Source organism: Hypanus sabinus, chromosome 16 (assembly GCF_030144855.1).
Source record: "Hypanus sabinus isolate sHypSab1 chromosome 16, sHypSab1.hap1, whole genome shotgun sequence".
In the NCBI taxonomy this organism is placed as follows: domain Eukaryota; kingdom Metazoa; phylum Chordata; class Chondrichthyes; order Myliobatiformes; family Dasyatidae; genus Hypanus; species Hypanus sabinus.
The window spans coordinates 52,328,793-52,350,380 of NC_082721.1; the positions used below are offsets into that span (position 1 = coordinate 52,328,793).

The following is a 21,588-nucleotide window of genomic DNA, read 5'->3' on the forward strand; positions in this document are numbered from 1 at the left end:
GATCTGTTCTGGGACCCCCACTCTTCATGATTTTTATAAATGACCTGGATGAGGAAGTGGAGGGATGGATTAGTAAATTTGCTGATGACACAAAGGTTGGGGGTGTTGTGGATAGTGTGGAGGGCTGTCAGTTTACAGCAAGACATCAACGGGATGCAAAACTAGGCTGAGAAGTAACAGATGGAGTTCAAACCAGACAAGTGTGAGGCAGTTCATTTTGGTAGATCAAATATGATGGCAGAATATAATATTAATGGTAAGGACTCTTGGTAGTGTGGAGGATCAGGGGGATCTTTGGGCCCATGTCCATAGGACACTCAAAGCTGCTACACGGGTTGACTCTGTGGTTAAGAAGGGATACGGTACATTTGCTTTCATCAACCGTGGGATTGAGTTCAAGTTGAGAGGTAATGCTACAGCTATATAGGACATGGTCAGACCCTGCTTGGAGTATTGTGCTCAGTTCTGGCCAACTCACTATAGTAAGGATGTGGAAACTATAGAAAGTGTGCAAAGGAGATTTACAAGGGTGTTATCTAGATTGAGGAGCATACCTTACGAGAATAGGTTGAGTGAACTTGGCCTTTTCTCCTTGGTACGACGGAGGATGAGAGATGATCTGATAGAGGTGTATAAGATGATGAGAGGCATTGATCGTGTCGATAGTCAGAGGCTTTTCCTAGGGTTGAAGTAGCTAATGTGAGAAGGCATAGTTTGAAGGTGCTTGGAAGTAGGTACAGAGGAGATGTCAGGGGCAAATTCTTTTACACAGAGGGTGGTGAGTGTGTGGAATGGGCTGCTGACGACTGTGATGAAGGCGGATACGATAGGGTCTTTTAAGAGACTCCTGGACAGGTACATGGAGCTTAGAAAAATAGAGGACTATGGGTAACCTTTGGTAGTTTGTAAAGTAAGTACATGTTCAGCACAGCATTGTGGGCCGAAGGGCCTGAATTGTGCTGTAGGTTTTCCATGTTTCTCTGTTTCTTATATCATTGGGGCAGGTTTGCTAGAGGCTGCAGGGTGGGTTTAAATTAATTTGGCAAGGAGATGGGAACCGAAGTGATAAAGGGTAAGTATGGGGCAATTGGTATACAAGTAGCAGCAATGTAGCAAAAGACAGGCAGATGATAGGACAAAATTGAAAAGGGTGACGAATACAGGACTGAAGGTGTTATATTGGAATGCACACAGTTTACTGAATAAGGTAGATGATCATGTAGCACGGGGGTCAGAAATGAGTGAAGTTGCTATTACTAAGGAGAATATGCTTGGGAAGTTGAAAGGTCTGAAGGTAGATAAATCACTGGGACCAGATAGACTGCGCTCTAGGGCACTGAAGGAGGCAGCTGAGGATATTGTGGTGGGATTAATAATGCTCTTTCAAGATTCACTAGATTCTGGAATGGTTTTTGAGGACTGGAAAATTGCAAATGCCACTCCACTCCTTAAAAGGGGAGGGAGTTTGAAGAAAGGAAATTATAGACGAGTTAGCCTGATTCAGTGGTTGCGAAGATGTTGGAGATCATTATTAAGGATGATGTTTTGAAGTATTTAAGGTGTATGATAAGCTAGGATATAATGCAATAGCTGGTAAGGTGCTAGGGAATACTGGGGAACAGAGGAATCTTGGTATACAATACCAATGAAGATGAACGGCAGACAGATCAGGTGGTTAAGAAAGCACACATGATGCCTGTCTTCAGTACCTATGGCATAGCGTAATGGGACTACCAAACATAAGGCCACAGCTGGAGTACCATATGCTGTTCTGGTCACCAGAACAGATTTCCCAGGATGTTGTTGGGGATGGAGTGGTTCAATTAGGAGGAGAGAATATAGGAGGGGTTATGTTCCTTGCACTGGAGAAAGTTGTTGGAAGATGTACACAGTTATAATATTTGGAAATTTTTCCCCATGGTGTCCATAAGCAGAGGACATAGTGAAGGGGTCTAAGGTTTAGAAGAAATCTGAGGAAGATTTTATTTTCAGACAGAATGTGGCTGAAATCTGAGAGATTGGTGTAGGCATTGGCCACAATAATATTTGTGATAGTCAGGCAAGCCTTTGACTTGGTTTGGTACAGAAGTACTGGAAAATGGAATTAGTTTTGCATGAGGACAGGGTGAGCTGTCCTGTTTGTACTATGACAGGTAAAGCCACAAACACTGCATTGAAAAGAATGTGGATCTTCAGATTTGAATTCTGCAGGTGGCCTGGAGCTCCAAAGGACATGTTCAGTCACTTCAGTGCAGCATTTTAAGAAACTGCAGAATCCAGTAATGTGGCTGTCACACTGAAAACACATGGTGCTCTAGGCAGTTACAGCAGGATCATTGTTTCTATATACAGTGAGATTCCAGGGAGACAGCAAAAGCTGGCTGGAGCTGAGACGGAAAGCTAGATTAATTTTTCAGCATCGAATGAAGTTTGGTGAAGGTGAACATTGGTGTTAGTGACTCAAAATAGGAACAGTTAATTTTTAACATTATCTCCATAATTCAGGGCAGGGTTGGAAGACTGAAGAGGAAGCAGAATGTGAGTGACATGCGAGGAGGAACAGTGGGAAGACTGAGGTTGTGGAGAGGGATTGTGGCAAGGCAATGCAAAGGGAGAGTGGGGCATGCTAGGGGAGGGCAAGACATAGCAGCAAAGTGATTGTGCTATTGGTGTTTGCATAAAATTGCAATGACAGCCATATGCATTTTCTATTCAGCTTAATGTCCCAGATGAACTGTTTGGTAAATATATCTGTATAGATAAAATCTGCCCTAAGTTGTCCTGTAACACTTATATTTCAGTTCCATGGTTATACGTGACCTGACCTTACGTAGTGCCGCCAGCTTTGGCTCCTTCCATCTGATCCGGCTGCTGTATGATGAGTACATGTTTTACCTGGTGGAGCATCGTGTGGCACTGGCAACAGGCGAGACTCCAATAGCTGTGATGGGCGAGGTATGTCACGAACCATAGGATCACAGAATCACACAGTGGCAATCACTATTGCACAGTGGCAAAGCATTAGTGGTGCTGCCTCATTTCTAAGGAGTGGACTCAATCCTCACCTCAAGACTTGTCTGTGTGGAGTTCTTCCTGATATTACGGTTTTCCCAGGTTCTCCATTATCCTCCCACATCCTAAAAATATGCTGCTAGATTCATTTTTTCACTGTAACTTAGTAAATATAAAGGACAATCAGTTGCTGGGTATATGAGACAGATAATAAAGTGCAGATTTACTGGGAATAAGGAAGAGGTGAGACTGATGGGATTTCTTCAATAGGAGTCAACAAAAAAATCAAGGGGCTGAAGGGTGTGTTGTATGTGAGCCATGTGGATCAATAGCAGGATGGGTCACTCAGTCTCTCGATCCAGTCCAGCCAATCAGTAAGTATGTATTAATCTAATTGTAACCTCAATCCTGGAGGACCTGAGTTACAGGGTTGAGGTTGGGCAGATTATGTCTTTAATCCTTGGGGCATAGGAGAATGAGGGGCGACCTTGTAGAAGATTTTAAAATTATGACAGGTATAGGTGGATGGTAACAGTCTTTTCCCCAGTGTAGGGGAGTCCAAAACTAGAAGCATAGATTTAGGGCAAGAGGGGAAAGATTAGAAAAAGACTTAAGGGACAGTGTTTACATGCAGAGCTAGTGCGTGTATAGAACAAGCTGCCAGAGGAAGTAGTTGAGGCAGGTGCGATAGTATTGTTTCAGAAGCTCTTAGATAGGTACAAGGAGAGGTGGGACTATAGATCGAAAGTGGGAAATTGGGACTAGCTGGGTGGGTACCATCATCAGCATACGCCATTTGACCATAATAGCAGAATTAGGCCATTTGGCCCATCAAGTCTGCTCCATTTTCAATCATGGCTGATCCTTTTTCCCTCCTCCTCAGCGCCACTCACGGCCTTCTCTCTATCACCTTTGACGCTGTGTCCAATCAAGAACCTATCAAGCTCTGCTTTAAATACACCCAACAACCTGACCTCCACAGCTGCCTGTGGTAACAAATTCCACAAGTTCAGCCCCCTCTGGCTAAAGAATTTTTCTCTGTCTGTTTTAAATGGACACCCCTTTATCCAGAGGCTCTCCCACCATGGGAAACATCCTTTCCACATCTACTCTGATAAGGCTTTTCAATATTCAAAAGGTTTCAATGAGATCACCCCCCCCCCCTCCCTCATCCTTCTAAAATCCAGCAAGTGCAGATCCAGAGCCATCAAACATTCCTTGTATGATAACCCTTTCATTCCTGGAATTATCCTTGTGAGCCTCCTCTGGACCCTCTCCAATGCCAGCACATCTTTTCTTAGGTAAAGAGGCCAAAACACTTCACAATACTCAAGGTGAGGCCTCACCAGTGCCTTATAAAGCCTCAGCATCACATCCCTGCTCTTGTATTCTAGACCTCTTGAAAATGAATACTAACATTGCAATTGCCTTTCTCGCCACCAACTCAACCTGCAAGTTAACCTTTAGTGTGTTCTGCACAAGTACTCCCAAATCCCCTTGTATCTCAGATTTTTGAATTTTCTCCTTGTTTAGAAAATAGTCTGCACATTTGTTTCTTCTTCCAAAGTGTATGACCATACATTTTCCAACATTGTATTTTATTAACCACTTTCTTGCCCATTCTCCTCATCTGTCTAAGTCCTTCTGCATCCTACCTGCTTCCTCAACACTAACTGCCCTTCCACAAATCTTTGTGTTATCTGCAAACTTGGCAACAAAGCCATCTATTCCATCATGTAAATCATTGATACACATCATAAAAAGTAGTAGTCCCAACACCGACCCCTGCGGAACACCACTAGTCACTGGCAGCCAACCAGAAAGGGGTCCTTTTATTCCCACTCACTGCCTCTTACCCATCAGCCAATGCTCTAACCATGTCAGTAACTTTCCTGTAAAACCATGAACTTCTAACTTGGTAAGCAGCCTTATGTGTGGCATCCTGCCAAAGGCCTTCTGGAAGTCCAAATACACAACATCCACTGTATCACCTTTATCTATCCTACTTGTAATCTCTTCAAAGAATTCCATCAGGTTCATCAGGGCAAGATTTTCCCTTATGAAAACCATGCTTCCCAATCCTCTATCTTCCCACTAACTTTTGCTTTGTTGTTTTTCTTTTGCTTTTACATTAGCTTTGACTTCCCTTGTCAGCCATGGTTGTACTATTTTGCTACTTTAGTATTTGTTTTTGGAATACATCTATCTTGTATCTTCCTCATTTTTCCCAGAAACTCAAGCCATTGCTGCTCTGCTGTCATCCCTGCTAACATTTCCTTCTATCTCATTCCAACATTGCTGTACATTTCTATGTTCTATATTCTTATTTTCTTTGGCTAACTGCTCTCTCATACCACTGTAATTTCCTTTACTCTACTGAAGTACTGCGACAACAGACTTTAATTTCTCCCTATCAAATTTCAAGTTGAACTCAATCATATTGTGATCTCTGACTCCTAAGGGTTCCTTTACCTTGAGCTCCCTAATCACCTCTGGTTCATTATGTAACACCCAATCCACTATAGCGGATCCACTAGTAGGTTCAATGACAAACTGCTCTAAAAAGCCATCTCAAGGCATTCAACAAATTCACTTTCTTGAGATCCATTACCACCTGATTTTCCCAATCTACCTGCATGTTAACATCTATGACCTTTGACATGCCTTTTCAGTTCCCCGTTGAAATCTGTGGTCCACATCCTGGCTAATGTTTGGAAGCCTGTGCATAACTGCCATCAGGGTCCTTTTACCCTTGCAGTTTCATAACTCAACCCACAAGGATTCAACATCTTTCGATCCAATGTCACATCTTTCTATTGTTTTGATGCCAATTTATACAACAGAGCCACGCCACTCCATCTGCCTACCTTCCCATCCTTGGACATTTGGCTCCCAACTACAACTATCAGTAATGGCCAGATCATAACTGACAATCTATAAAACAAGATCATCCATCTTATTTCTTATACTCTGCATTGAGATTTAACACTGTATTTTGTACAGTTTTTGATTCTGCATCCATAATGTACTGATACTGCTGGCTGCAATTTTGTCTTGTCATTTGCCTGCCCTTCCTGACAGTCTGTGTGCATGCTATCTTTGCTTTTTTTTACCATCCATTCTATACTGAGTCTCTTTACTCTAGTTCCCACCCCTCTGCCAAATTAGTATAAACCCAACCCAAGAGTTCCAACAGACCTGCCCACAAGACCTGGCCCACCTCAGGTTTAGGTGCAACCTGTCCCTTTTGAACAGGTCCTACCTCCTCCAGAAGAGATCACAATGATCCAAGAACCTGAAGCCTCCAAAATTCTCTGCTAAATCATCATGTTTTTACACTCACTGGCATGTGGCACAGGTAGCAATCCAGAAATTACTACCCCCCTGGAGGCCCTGCTTCTCAGTTTTCTACCTAGCTCTGTAAATTCTCTCTTTAGGACCTCTTTGCTATTCATTACTGTATCATTGGTACCAACATGTACCAAAACATCTGGCTTCTCACCAACCCCCCCCCCCCCCCCCAAATGCTCTGATGCAATCCAAGACCTCTCCGACCTTGACATCTGGGAGGCAACATACCATCCAGGTATCCCATTCAAGTCTGAAGGCCTGTTCGTCTATCACTACTGCTCCCTTATTCTCCCTCTTTGCCTTCTGTACCATGGACCCACGATCAGTGCCAGTAACTTGGTTTCCATGGCATTTCCCCTGGGAGGTCACCCCCACAACAATATCCAAAATGGTATACTTATTATTGAGGAAAATGGCCACAGGGGTTCTCTGAGCTAACTACCTAGTCACCTTCCCATTCTTTCTCCTGACAGTCACCTAGCTACTTGCCTCCTGCAAGCTGAAGGTCACACAGCTACTGCTCTAGATCCCTAACATGGTCTGCAAGGAGCTGCAGCTGGATACACTTTGCACAGATGTATTTCCAGAGTCTCCCAGGACTCCAACATCCAACATGAAGAACACACGTGGAAAATCCTGGCAATTCTGGAAAATGTTTCTCACCCTCTGCATGCCATCTTGACTGAACAGAGAAGCACTTTAGTAATAGACTAAGACAACTGCACTGCTCCAAAGTGTGCTATATAAGGTCATTCTTACTCTTGGCCATTAGGCTCTATAATGAGTCAACCTATACCAGGGGAAGTGATGACACCTTCCTGTTAGACTGTTTGTGGTAACTTATTTTTCTACTTGTCTTCTAATGTTTATGTCTGTGCACTTGTAATGCTACTGTGACACAGCAATTGCCTTTGGGAATAATAAAGTATCTATCTTAAACTATACTAAATACCTCTGACACAATAAGATAAATGGTAAACTTAACAGAAGCTTACCTGGAGGGACAAATTACCCAGAACTAATGCTTCTTCTGAGCCTGACACTCCTACTCTCACCACTAGCTCACCCCCAACAATGGCTGCTCCACTGGGTAAGTTCTCTCTTCTGCACTTTTATTTACTCCTCTCTGCACTGCTGATTGGGTGCGAAATGACACTGAATACCTGTGAAGCTCTCTGTTTAAACGAGCACTTTCAACCTGCGAGTAACCTCCTCACTGTGTGCTGCTCCTGCCGGTGATAGGGCTGCTGGAATGAGTGTGTATCTGTGCTGTATTGCTATGACTCTGCATTCCCACCTGTCCAATGACCTTTCACACCCCCTGCTTATCAACAATCTAGCTATAAATTAGAAAAGCTCTAGATGCTGGAAATCTGAAACAAAAACAGAATGCTGGAAAATCTCCGCATGCAAGATAGCAGCTGTAGGAAGAGAAGCAGCTAATGTTCTAGATTGTGATCCTTTATCAGAACTAGGGAACTAAGAGAATAAGATAGTTTTCAGTTACAGTAAATGAAGGGATAGGCAGAACTTCGTATTGCTAATAGTAGGAGAGAGGGACATACCCAGTGGTCCAGTCTACTGGTAGGAAAGAGGAAAACGGAGGCCAAATGAAGACCAACTCTGGTACCAGAATGATGTCCCATTCTGATACTGATAGAATTGCCTGATTTTGTAGATTTCATTATAAACTCCTACAGCTGCAGCATGCCCAGAGAGAGAGAGAGAGTGAGATGTTTTTCCTCAGGCTTGCATTTGGCCTCACTGTAACAGTGCAGGAGACACAGACTGTTAAGTCAGAGTGGAGTAAGGTGGAGAGTTAAAGTGTCAGCAACGGGAAGGATACGTCTTACACAGTGAGCGGTAGGACAGTGAGAAGTGTGGTAGGACAAAGGAATCTGGGAATACAGATCCATAATTCTTTGAAAGTGTTATCACAGTTAAGATCATAAAGAAAGCTTTATGAAGCACATTGGGCTTGACTACAGGCTTGTTACATTGAAATTGTATATGATGTTGGTGAGGTCAAATTTGAATACTGTGTGCAGTTCAGTTCACCTACCTGATTGAAAGAGAGCAGAGAAAATTTATAAGGCCATTGTGGGAATTGAGTTACTGGGAAAGGTTAAATAGGTTAGGACTTGATTCCTTAAGACATACAAAACTGAGGGGAGATTTGATAGTGAGGGATATAGATAGGGTAAATACAAGCAGGCTTTTTCCACTGAGACTGGGTGAAACAACTAGAGGTCAAGGGTTTAAGGTGGAAGGTGAAACATGAGGGGGAACTTCTTCACTCAGAGGGTAGTGCACATGTAGATCGAGCTGCTAGCACAGGTGGTGAATGTGGGTTCATTATCAACATTTGAGGGAAATTTGGATAGGTACATGAATGAGAGGGATATGGAGGGCTATGACAGGTACAGATCAATGGGACTAGGCAGATTAATGTTTCAGTATGGACTAGGTGGGCCAAAGAGCCTGTTTCTGGTGCTGTAGTGTTGAGGGGATGTTCCTTCTGGTGAGGGTATCCAGAACTGGAGGGCATAGCCTCAAAATTGTGGGCCAACCTTTTAGAACAGAAGGAAGGAGGAATTTTTCGTCAAAGAGTGGTGAATCTGCGAATGCTCTGCCACAGACTGCGGTGGAGGCCAAGTCTGTCGGTATACTTAAAGGAGAAGTTGATAGATTCCTGGTTGGTCAGGGCATCAAGCAATATGCTGAGAGGGTAGGTGTATGGGATTGAATGGGATTCGGGATCAGCCATGATGAAATGGCGAAACAGACTCGATGGGTTGAATGGACAAATTCTACTCTTATGTCTTGCGGTCTTATGACTCTCTAGCTCCTTTGTTTTCTCCGGTGTTGAGGAGACCACACTGTGAATGCCAAATACGATACAGAAGATTGGAGGAATACAAGTGAAAAGGCTGCTTCACCTAGAGGCACCGTTCAAGAGTATAGATGGTAGAAAGGGCAGACATGACAAGGGAGTTTTGAAAGTGGAGTTGAGGTGAATGTGTCTGATGGTGGAATTTTGTTGGAGATGTGGCAGAGAATGATCTTTTAAAAGTATTATGGAGGGAGAGGCCCAGGGAATCCACTCCCTTTTCAGTATTTTGGAGGGATCCCTCTGCACCCTTTATGACTCCCTGGTGACCTCTGTCCTTCCCACCATCTGAATAGCTGAACATTACTTGCAGGTGAAGCAGTCATTCATGTGACCTGTCCAGAAAGAGAGAAGGTAAGAGCAGGGTTGTGGAAATAGTTAAAATGCAGGCTAATGCTCTGTCCTCCATCTCCGAGTCCACATTTTTGGCAAGGACTTGCCACCACGCACTGATGACTCCTTCTGCTGTCTTCAACCCTCCTCCTCTTCCTGGACACACTGCCCTGGTCTTCTGCCTACTCTAGACCTTTTCATTGCCTACTGCCAATGGGACATCAACAGTCTCAACTTCAACGCTCCTCTCTCCAATTCCATCCTCACCCCTTCCGAACGATCTGCTCTCCACACTGATCCTAACCTCACCTTTAAACCCACAAATAAAGGGGATGCTGTAGTACTCTCAGATACCTCCTCTTACTTACCCCCAAATGGGATCCCATCAAGGAGCTCCTGGCCATTGTCTCCCACACCATCACTGACCTTATTAGCTCTGGGGATTTCCCATCCACTGCTACCAACCTTATACTTCCCACACCCTGCACCTATCATTTCTAGCTCCTACCCAAGATTCACAATCCTGCTTGTCCAGATAGACCCTCTTGAGATTTAGGAAAAAATTGGAGCCACTAAAGAGAACCTCCAGTCACAAGGAGTTGGGAGTTCAGGGTTTAATTCCAACATCACCAGTAGAGTCTGTACTGGAAATGCATAGGTTTTTAAGGGTGCTTCAGCTTCCTCCCACAGTCTAAAGACGTTATCAGTTAGTAGGTTAATTTGTTATTGTGAATTATTCTGTGATTAGATTAGACTAGGCTAGGGTTGGAAGGGTCTATTTTGCACTGTATCTCTAAATAAATAGTGAATAAATAAATCACAGTAAATTCTAGGGAAGTACTTTGAAGTCACAGAGGCATCACATAGTTAGGAGATGTGAAAATGAGGGTTGGGGTAACAGAACAGGTCCTTCAGCCCAGCACGTGTGTGCCTACCAGTTTGCTTGCATGTGGTCCATATCTCATCATTCCCTGCCTGTACATGTGTCTGTCTAAAAGTCTCTTAAACATTGCTCTTATCTGCTTCCAATGCCTTTCTTGGCGTTCCAGGCACTTTCCACAACCTGCATAAAAGAATTTGTGTCATAAACCTTTAAACTTTACACCACTCACCTTAAAGCTATGCCCTCTAGTATTTGATGGTTCTATCCTTGGGGCACCATGGTAGTGTAGCAGTTAGTGCGACGCTTTTACATCTAAGGTTATCGGAGTTCAGAGTTCAATTCCAGCATCTTCTCTAAGAAAGTTCTAAGAAAGTTCCTCCCACAGTCCAAAGACGTACCAGTTAGCAGGTTAATTTGCATCTGTAAGTTGTCCCTTGTTTAGGCTAGAGTTAAATGGGTGGGTTGCTTGGACTGGAAGGGGCTGTTCCACTGTATTACTAAATAAATAAAAATAAAATTGATACTTTATACATTATAGGTTTCTATCATCACCCCTTTGCCTCCGACACTCCAGAGAAAACAGTCCAAGACTGTCCAACTTCTCTGTATTGTTTACCCAAGAGGTGAACCACCATTAAGTGTCCATAACCTTTCTGTTTCAAATGCTTCAAATGTGGCCTCTTTAAACTTTACACAGCTGCAGCATGACTTCCTAACTCCCTTGGATAGAGCTGATTTTTTTAAAACTAAGCTTCAATCGAAAATCTGACGGGAATTTTCATGATTTTTTGGTCAGTCTAATTTGAAGAAGAGAAATATTAAGTGGTCTCTAGAGTAAATATAACTGGACAGGAGAGCTAAGCATTCTAATTCCATATGTTCTGCCTCTTGTAGTTTGGTGATCTGAGCTCCATGTCTCCTCTACAGATGGAGAAAGGTAAGAGCTTTCTTAATGTAGACTGCCTTGGGCATCTCCAAGTTCCAGGTCTGGAGATCCCTGGCATTATATATCCAGTTATAACAGGGACCTATGTTGCATGTTGTGACCATCTTCAATGAATTTTTGAACAGATGACGGGAGTGGGCTGGAAAGCGAGGTGGATGCAGATCTGAGAGGTGTGAGTGAACCTCCTGTCAAGCGAGAGCGTGTGGACCTCAACCATTCCCTTCAAGAGATGGAAGTCTCCACTCACCAGGAACTAATGAATTCAATATAATCAGACTGAAAAGGTCAAAACCTCCAATGAAACACCCACTTTGGCACTATGGGGCAGAAGAATACCCCATTCTCCAAGTTCTGGCTGAGCTCGACATAAGATCACAGAAACTAATTGCAAAAGGTGCACATGTTAGACCAGTGCTTAAACACTCCAACCCTCAATGGGTGGCTGCAATGGCATTGTCATGTGACCTAGAGGAAAAACGTGAGCCAGAGGAGGCCGCGTCCAATGCAATTGAATAACTGTAGCTGCTTAGTGCACAGAGTTCAAGCTATTTTGCAATGACTTTTTAAATGGTTTAGGGTACTGGTTTATAGTGCTGCTTTAGTCATTATATATAAATTTGTTATTGCAGATCCACTGGGATTTTAACTGGCTACTAATTTGAGTATGGCAGGAAACTAATTCAACATTCTATTTTTGCAAATAGAGGAGAACCTTTTAATTTTGTAATTGCTTTTGTCACTCTCCCATCTACCCTCACACTCAGGAGGCTGGCTGAACCATTCCATTCTCTCTGGGGATAGGTTCTGTGGTTTTCAATGTTGTGGTTAAAATATTTCATTTAACTCTTCCTGAGCTAGGAGGTGTATGGGCCGAGTCGGGGCTATGGTGGTTGGCTAGGTAGAGTGAAGCTTCTACATAGGGTCCACCACTCTCTCCTGAAAGTCTCGAGACAGGCCAGAGGCATGTGGGTGGTGAATTAGTGAAATGACCGTAAGATCTTACTTTTCCAGCACTTCACTTCCTATGCCTGGGAGACCAACTGAATGGAGACATGAATTTGTTCATGACAACCATCACAACTCAGGAAGGAGTGTTGAGGTTCATTTGGATGAACCCAGTAACTAACCAATCCTGTCCGCCTTGGACTGATTCTATGGCACTCACTGTGGAAGCCTGTTTGGCCAAACATGCTGTTACTTACTGAGTGAGTGATAATTGCCTTATTAGATCATTATTTTACCCATTTAAAAATGAACCTAGCTGCCCAACAGCTAGTGATAATTGCGCCCCTTTAGTAGGGTATGTTATACATCAGGGAACCCAGTACATGCATTTCACTGTGCCTTAGGAAAATTACTGGGATAATAGGGGAAATGTGCCTGCACTGGTCAGAGACCCAGACACTGTGAACTGACTTTTAAAATCTGTCATTTATAACTATTTTTGCTACTGATGGTTAAGTGACATCAAACTACTTGCAATTACTAAATAGACATATTAACCTCAGTAAAGTACCTTGTCTACTTGCTGTAGGTGTCACACAGTTTTTTAAAAACATTACACTACTTTCTAATTGCACATGCATGTTTCTGGTTCTGCAGCCTTATTTGTTCTTGAGCAGGGAACATTTGTATTTTTGGAAACTAGCAAGTCTGATGGTAGAAAAGAGTTGTGTGGGCTTTCTTGGAGTTTTGTGCTACATCCTTCCCTCCTCATTTGGTCTTTTGAACGGTGATTGAAATAGTTCTACAAAACTGAAGTGTTTACAAACAGCACAACCCTAGAAGATGTGAACAAAGAGATTTTGCAGTCAAGTGATAAGTTTTAAAGGTTCCTGTCTCTTTCTTGTCTACATTTCCCGAGCAATTTTGTTTTTGATTTGGGGTAAGTTCAGTGGTTTTTCTGGCTCCAGCTGGGGAGTTGTCACATGCTTGAAATGTGACAAGTAGTCTCCAGAAAAGGGGAGCTGCGTATCTTATACATATGTCCCCTTGCAGTGAAGGCTGCTGGCTTTATCTTGATGGCACATGTGCACTTTCCATTCACTATAATTGTAAATGTTAAACATGTTCAGTCATTTCCCTCTTAGTCTTCTAAACACTTGAGTTTTAGGTAAGCAACTCCCCTGAGCTATTCTCTGCTGACAGTAGGAGAGCTTCAACACAGATCAGTGGTCCTCATACTAAAATCATGGCATTTTCTGACATTTTATTGCTTTGAAATGATTTAAGTTTTTGCAAAGAGCATACCTTCACACTAGGTTTTGAAGCTTGTTGGTCTGCTGATTGTACGTTGGTGCCATTAACACAGTTGGGTCACTCTCACTTAAACCAGAATCATAAATCCCTGTCCTCATAAAGTATCTGTCATCTACCATCAGCTGTTCACCTATCTGTCCTCAACTTTGTCACAATGTTTAAAGTGAGCTGGGAAGCTTAAATATTCCATTTTTGAAGCTTCTTTATGTAACTTATTTATTGGGTTCAATGCAATTAATAAGCCTTTCACTTCTATGTAATTAAAATCAGACACAACAACGAGCAAACCTTAGAGGTTTTGCGTTAATTCTAGTAGAGTATACAGTATTTAGCAAAGTAGTTAACAGAATGATTGGGACTCTGGAGGGTTCAGGTTTGAACGTGTGCACTGTGTAAGCTGAGCTTTCTTCAACTGATTTCATGTGAACTTTTAGCCCACCAGTTTTATTGGATAAAAAGTTAACTTCAAAGTGTTCTTTATTTTTCATTGACCACTGAAGACTCGTGTCATTTTCTAAGTAAGTTACTTCTTCAGTTTTCTTTTAAAAAGACTGGAAAATATCTGTTGTAAATGTTTTCAGATGTATTATCTTATGTTTTTTAAAGTCCAAATCCTCCCACAATAGGAACAATTTGTCAGTGTTTTTAAACTTGCCTTTGCTGTGATTTTTACTTTGTGTAGTACAGATTTGCAATGGAACAAAAATTATCCAACCAGCAGGCAAAGAAAGGGGTTAACATTAAACATTACAAAACCATTGAAAAATTTAAAACTCATTTTCTGTAACACCATTTATATCTTTATCTCTTTTTACCCAATTTGAATCCATATTTCCTAATTTCTCACCCACAAACTTCTGTTGATCTGATGCTGCAGTAAATACCTAGCCGAACTGCTAACAGCCACCCCTGCATGTTGGTGTCTGTATGTAATTGTATTCTACTGTCCACGTGAGCCACATCTACCTACATTGTTCAGAAGGTGCTAGTTTCACTGTGACGTAGTGATGCACTTGGGCTGTGAATTACTGATCAAGAATTATGTGGACCTTCCTATAGCACAGAGTTGACCACACTATAGCAGGCCCCTGCACAGGAACTGAAGCTTAAATAAAGTATGCTTCTGGTGATCAGTTGTGATCCAAAGTTTCATTCACTGTGTTCAATCATCTGCTCAGGCACAAAGCAAAGAGCTGTCTCCCACCACGTGTCATCTGCAGCTTGACTGCTAGTGCTGGAGAAACAGAATCTGTAAATAGCACCTTGGGGTACCCAAACTGTCGCAAGTAAAAAAAAATAGCTTCAATGATGCAAATAAATCCAATGTAAACTCCAGTAACTGCGAGGTAGATGCCTTGGGTAGTGACTGCCACATGGCTACTGGCAGTCCCCAATGGGGCCAGTGTAACTTGACTGCTTCTTCAGGGTCAGTAACAGGACCCAGCTATGCCATATATTGTGTTTCAATACCCTCATCATTGGTGGCATGGCTGGATGTCATTTCTCTTTAAAGGAACTTGTTTCTCGGTATCCAAGTCAAGAAAAGTTATTGAAATTCAGGTTATTATGAATAACTGTGTGCACAATGTAACTCACCTCTACATCTGTGTGTACATGGTAACTCACTGCTGCATTATAAAGGCCACTTTTGCTAGCACTAGAAACTTTTCCCAATGAATTTGTCCATCTACAAAATACAAGCATATTACTTCTTAAGCAGCAACAAAATTCTAAATATGATGAAGGGTTTTCTGTTTCTCTACTCTGCCTTCAAACCTTCAGAATCAGGTTTATTATCACTGATGTATGTGATGAAATTTGTTGTTTTGCAGCAGCAGTACAGTGCAATACATTAAAAAGACTAAGTTACAATAAGAAATATATTTGAAAATAACTAGTGCAAAGAGAAGAAAATAGTGAGGTATTGTTCATGGACCATTCAGAAATCTGTTGTCTCTGATGATTTCAATTGTATTTTGGCTTTACTCCAAAAGTTATTTATTTTACTTAAAACAATTTGATTTTATTATTCAGGACTGAAACATCAATTACACACAAGGATAATGTCCTTAGATAATCTTTGATCAATTTCCAAACTGTGTCACTTTGTTCTGAACCAAAAGCCTTAGACAAAACAGTGTAATTGTATATCCCATGGTTTTTCAGCCTCAGAAACATTCATAATTACTGAATTATCAAGGCATGAAAGTCTACACATGGTCAGCTGATCATTCAGGTCTATGAATTTGTCTCCATTCTGCATTGCATCAGTGGGATTGGGATAATTTTAAGGTGTATAGGTTTTCTGCTTTTACATTATCTGTATTACTGTTTTATTTGTAAAATGAAAGTGACTCAAATTGCCTGGTTTTACTTACTTCATAAGCTGTAGTTTAGCAACAATGAGCTTGGTTAGTCTAACTTACAGTCTGGAATTTTTTTTGTTACCTGTAATATGTGTATAAATTGATGTAAAAACTGAAATTTGTTAACATTTTGTGCATTGTGATTTAAATCTTTCCTCAAATTCCATACAAACAATCTGTATCACCATTCGGAAAATAGGTCCTCAAAAAATGTTAATTTGATTGTTCCCACAGGGCATTCTTGATCTTAAAAATTAACCTCCTTAAAACTCTGAATTTATCAATAAAAACTTGCTGAATCAGCCGCACCAGAGAACTGTGCCATGTTCTGCTTTGAAATAGCCTGTCAACTAGCCTCCCTTCTTTCTTCCTGAATTGGGGATTCATCCCATCCTTCGTCCAAGTGCACCCTGCCCTGTAACTACTTCCATTATTCCAATCCGTCAGAGCACCTCTCCCTCTGTTAGCCTTCTGCTTTCACACATCCCATCTTGGTGGATCCTCTTTGTTGCTTCACCTATAGCCATCTTACACACTCCTGTCCATCTGTTGGTCTGAACTAAGCAACAAACATCCATCACAGCCTCCTCCCTCTCTGTCCAGTGATGAGACTTTCCATACACGTGCTTCTGAAGTGTCTTCCTTCCAGAATTCTGTTGCCCTCTTCACACCTGTGCTTTCAGCCCCTTTTCTTTCTGGACAAAGAAGCACATTACGCTCCTTCTGTAGCATTGACTCCCACCTTTAACAGACCATCCCTCACAAATTCTGCAACTTCAATGAAGTTTCACCATCGGGTACACCACCCCAGGCAGTAGATTGATTGTGATTCCTTGGTTCGCTCTTCCTTCAAAAACCTTTCTCACCAGCCCTTTGCCATTTAACTACAGCAGATGCAACCCTCAATCTTTCATCTCTGCCCTTGCCAAAAACAGTCTTTCTAGGTGAAGCAGCGACTCACTTGTTTTTCTGCACTGTGGCCTCATCTATACCAGAGAAACCAAATACAGCTGGCATGAGACTAGGAGTTGACCAAGAACTCTCCTTCGCTGCCACTAACTTGCTATCCCCTTCCCATTTGGACCTCTCTGATGTGATCTCCTGTTATAAACAGGCTTAAAACAATATTGAGGAACAACATTTCACACAACTGGCACATAGCAGCCTTCTGGGCTGAGTATTGAGTTCTTCAAGTTGTGGTAATTCACCCTGTCTCTTATAGCCTGACGTCACTCCCTTGTACTCTTTAACTGCTACCATTAATCCAAGGACCTCCAGCCCTCCCCATAGTGACCTTGGGGCATTCCCCACACCTTCTCTGAAACTTATCACAAGTTTTTCCCCCTTTTCTGATAAAGGGTCTTTAATATGAAATGTTAGTCCTCTTTCCACATATGCTGCCTGATCTTTTTGTTTCCAGCATTTTAGATTAGTTTTGTCCTTAGAACATCCAGTGCATTAAAGGGATTGTTATTGTTCCCATCAACATTCTTCCCACATTATGTGATAAAGTCTCTAACCGTAAGATCTTACTCCAAATTCTGAGAGGGTCACCTCTTATGTTTTTTTCTGAAGACAGTGGGCATCAGGCTAACAGATCCACTGGACTCAGGTGTCCATAGCTCAGCAACAGAAGGATCTTCCTGTATGCCACATCTCATCATAGTTACAGCAACCGTCTTCGAGCTTCCTGTGATTATCCACTGCAGGGAAGGCTCGTTAAATGCTCCAGCTTAACCAGGACCTGTGAATCAGACTCCCGTGGAATATTTTCAACATGTCATTCCATTAGCTCCTTAGATCTACATTCTATCCCAGGGTAATTCCTTTTAATTCCATCAGTCGGAGATATTCACTTACAAAGTCATTGGCTGAGGTATCTGTTACTCTCTAAAGTTTCCTGGTGGATTTGCATCAATCAGCCGGGCTCTTACATCCACCGTGTTTAGTTATTTTGGCTATAGCTCACAGAAGATGTCTGGGTCCTGGTTGAAGAGGAACTTGTTGCACAGGTTCAGGCCCTCACCCAAGCCACGGCATGCCACCAACTGCCCTGCACTGAGATATCAGCACCAACCTCTAGCCTCGAGCTGTTGCTGCCTTCCCAAGGATTAAATGGGACTGTAACAGGACCCCCCCCCCACCCCCAAAAGATACTCCTTCCATTACAACCTGAGGAGGTCTGGAATAGAAAGTCTTTACCCAGTTCTAACAGGATGCCTGGAACAGAAGCTGCTTCTTCATAGTCGCTTGAATGTGTGGTATTGTCTGTAGCTTTATTTCAGATTGCCAGTATTTTTTTCATTTTCTTTCCTTGCTTAGTCTTGTTCGTGACCACAAGCAGATAAAAGGCAAGAACAATTGTAAGGCAGTGACTACACTTCGGCAAGGTCAGGCAGGGGACTTGTTCAGGCAGAAATTTTAGTAAACTGGTTGATTGAACCACAACAGAACCCTTCAACAAAAAGAAATGTTCTGAACAGTAAAGAGTAGCTACAGTTAAAGGTATGATTTAAAACTGATAAACCAATAATAAACAATAATCAGCAGTAGAGGTTGCAGAGAGATTAAGGCAGATAAAGTGTTACAAACAAGACACTAAAGGGTGTATAGAAAAATTTACAGTACTTCATAAGAGTTGAGGAAATAAGTATCAAGATTTTAGATTCAGGTCTTTTTCCAGATAGACTAATTTTTCTTTACATTCTGATTCATACTTCTGCACATTATTGAGGCTAGTTTAAGCTACTTGGGTTAGAGTACCAGAGCTTATAATTTATCTCTGCTCATTCTATCAAATACCTAAAGCCTACTATTTTTTAACCACTTTCCACATAATGTCTTTTAGCTGTCTGTTTCTTCAACTAAATGACAAATACTTTGAGGATAAAATATGGAAATAGTAAGATCAGCAATTTAGCTAAATGAAATAGCATATATATTCCATCTAAAGCCATCACTATCCAATTGAAAGAATAATAAAACCTGGCTCCCTCTAAAAACCCATCCTGTCATTTGCATTTTAAGTTTTGTGGCACTATCAAAGGTTTCTGAAAGTCCAAATACTCTACAATAAGATTCACCTTCATCTTGCTGGTTACAACCTTAAGACATTGACCCTATTTTCTATCCATTAATTCTATTATTTTCCAACTGCCCATGTAATCTTAATCAGTAAGAGGTTGTAGCATTTCCTTTCTCCTAAAGCCTACCCCAAAACTGTTACAAAAGGTTACAGTAGGCAAGGCAAGAAGCAATGCATCTAACAAAGATTCAAAAACCAGAAAAAAAAAACCACAGCAGAAATAAGTCATTGTTGAGCAAACATGCACATACAACAAAAGAATGATTTGTGAGATTTTATTGAACCCAGTGGCATAGTTTGATTTTAACATAAGTCTGTTATTTAATGTTGCCAACATTTTAAAATCAATTAACAATGTAACAGGACACAGCTGAAAATAATTAAAATAGATAAGATTTTTTAAATTGATAAATTTAACACGAACTTGTGCTGAAATTTGATTCGCAATTATTCTAAATTATTCTTTCACGTGATTCAGTGAAAATGTTAGTTTTAACATTCAGTTCTTGTTAACTCCAGTGTAACTTCTTGTAAATTGAATATTTATGAATTTAAAGGGAATAATAGTGATACAGCAATAGCAATTCTAACTGCTCAGAGACAAAGAGAATGTGCTGTAGGAGGTGATCATGGGAATGTTAGCATGGATTTTGGCTACAATGTCCCTGAGTCAAGCTGGCAGCTTGGGTCAGTCACCTATTTCCATCAGAAATCAAGTACTTTTCTAATCAGGGGTCAGTTTAAAATCTAACCTGTGCAGTGCAATGAGCAGGGAACAAACATAGTGACTAAGCTATTGGTAAACTAGGCTCCAGTTCAGGAGCTTGCATCTTCGGCAAGAGCCTGCATCCCAGCAACCGTTCCAGTGGCACTACAGGCCAACAGAATGTTGGTTAATGGCTTAAACACACAAACACTTTACTAATAATTAATTCAACACAGGGATCCGAGAATTAGTCTTTCAACCACATCTAACAATTCCATAAACTGCAGTCACTATCAGATATTTGATTTCCCTTCAGTAATGTAGAAATAAACAGCACAAGGATGTGCTTGGGGTGACTGTTTACAAGCAGAAGTTTAGCACAAAATGTTATTAATCACTTGTCAGGCTTTTGAAAAAGTATTAATCCAAAGGCAGTATTAATTTTACAGAACAAAATTACAACAAAGTATCTAAACATAGGTGATAGGTTCTCATAGCAGATTGATGATTGAAGGTCATTTCAATTGAAAATGCCTTCTGTTCAAGGTGAATTTTGGATCACAGAACATACCTGCCACTTTTAAGCAAAGTGAATGTCAGTATTTCTTGCATCATTTGTTCTTTCACAGTTGATTCTGCTCCAATTAACAGCTTGTTTAGTTTTCAGTTGAGGATTAGATCTGGAAATGTTTACCTGTCTACTACCTTGCAGAAGTTACGTCAATGTGTGTTTCCACACTATTTCAGACAGTCTTCCAAATATGAGCAGCAAAATTTGGCACAAAAAATTTGCAATAAACAGTACTAGGCAGCCACTGCTTTGTTTCTTTTCCAAGTTCCAGATATTTCAAACTGTGTAAAGTCTGAATAACTGAGGATGCTGTGATTGCATTTTAAATCTATGATCAAATTTGTATTTCAGCTTTTATCTTGAACCTTCCAGAAAATATGGGTAAGGAACCATACGCACAAACAAACAATTGTAGTGGATCTTCACCAAGACTGTGTGAACCAGGCCGGTGAGAAGGAGACCTCACTCAGAAATAAGGACAGGAGTGACCACAAGTATACAAGGGGAACATAAATGAAAGGGATACAAAAACAAAAAAAAAAAGAAAATCATGGGAACTCTGTTCTTGGCTAACAGATTCAACAGCAAATTTAATTTTATTTTCACGTGACATTTGCACAGAAATTGATGGGATTAACACTGAGGGAATGTGTCCAAGAAGCTTCTTATAGTTATGTTAATATTATTCAGTGCAGTTGGAAGGCTCATTGAGTGTTTAATTACAGCATCTGATTTTGGCCTTATTTGTGGATCAGATAAATGGTTCCTAATGGAACATTGATGAAAAGCTTTTTTGACACATTCCCTTGCTGTGCACCAAATTAAATCCCACAATAAATAATATCAGAACATTATAAATAAATACTTTATCAATACCCTGAGCAATAACATTAACAGTTCAATGATCTTCAGCGTATCCAGTCACATGAACAATACCACCTACCACAGGATTGCTGACAAAAATGCAAGTCCTGCCCTTAACAATGTGTCCCTCTTCATCCTCACAATAAAGAGCTGTGGATTCAAGTGAATCAGAAATTAGCAAATTCCATGAGAACATGCAAAGAATCAAAGCAATTTTCATGGATTTCTAGCTACAGCCTGTATTAACTATGGAGAACAGAGCTGAATAAAGTCTTTGTGGAACCTGTGCTCATGGCTGTAAATGCAACACTACCATTTCCCC

The 21,588-nt window shown here is 41.2% G+C and overlaps 2 protein-coding genes across 11 annotated transcripts in view; one reads left to right on the forward strand and one right to left on the reverse strand.

Annotated features, from left to right (window-relative positions):
* LOC132406298 (DNA-binding protein RFX2-like) overlaps window positions 1-20,042 on the forward strand; it is a 219,634-nt gene extending 199,592 nt beyond the window's left edge. For all 10 annotated transcript variants that reach the window (XM_059991762.1, XM_059991766.1, XM_059991758.1 and 7 more), the window contains 3 exons: window positions 2,802-2,955; window positions 11,364-11,406; window positions 11,541-20,042. In XM_059991762.1, coding sequence (XP_059847745.1) covers window positions 2,802-2,955; window positions 11,364-11,406; window positions 11,541-11,686 — 343 coding nt within the window. In that variant the 3' untranslated portion in view covers window positions 11,687-20,042. The remainder of the gene's footprint in view (window positions 1-2,801; window positions 2,956-11,363; window positions 11,407-11,540) is intronic.
* Window positions 19,387-21,588, reverse strand: part of LOC132406300 (very low-density lipoprotein receptor-like) — a 97,089-nt gene continuing 94,887 nt past the window's right edge. Inside the window, exon 12 of the mRNA XM_059991769.1 lies at window positions 19,387-21,416. Within this exon, the coding sequence (XP_059847752.1) occupies window positions 21,404-21,416 (13 nt within the window). The 3' untranslated portion in view covers window positions 19,387-21,403. The remainder of the gene's footprint in view (window positions 21,417-21,588) is intronic.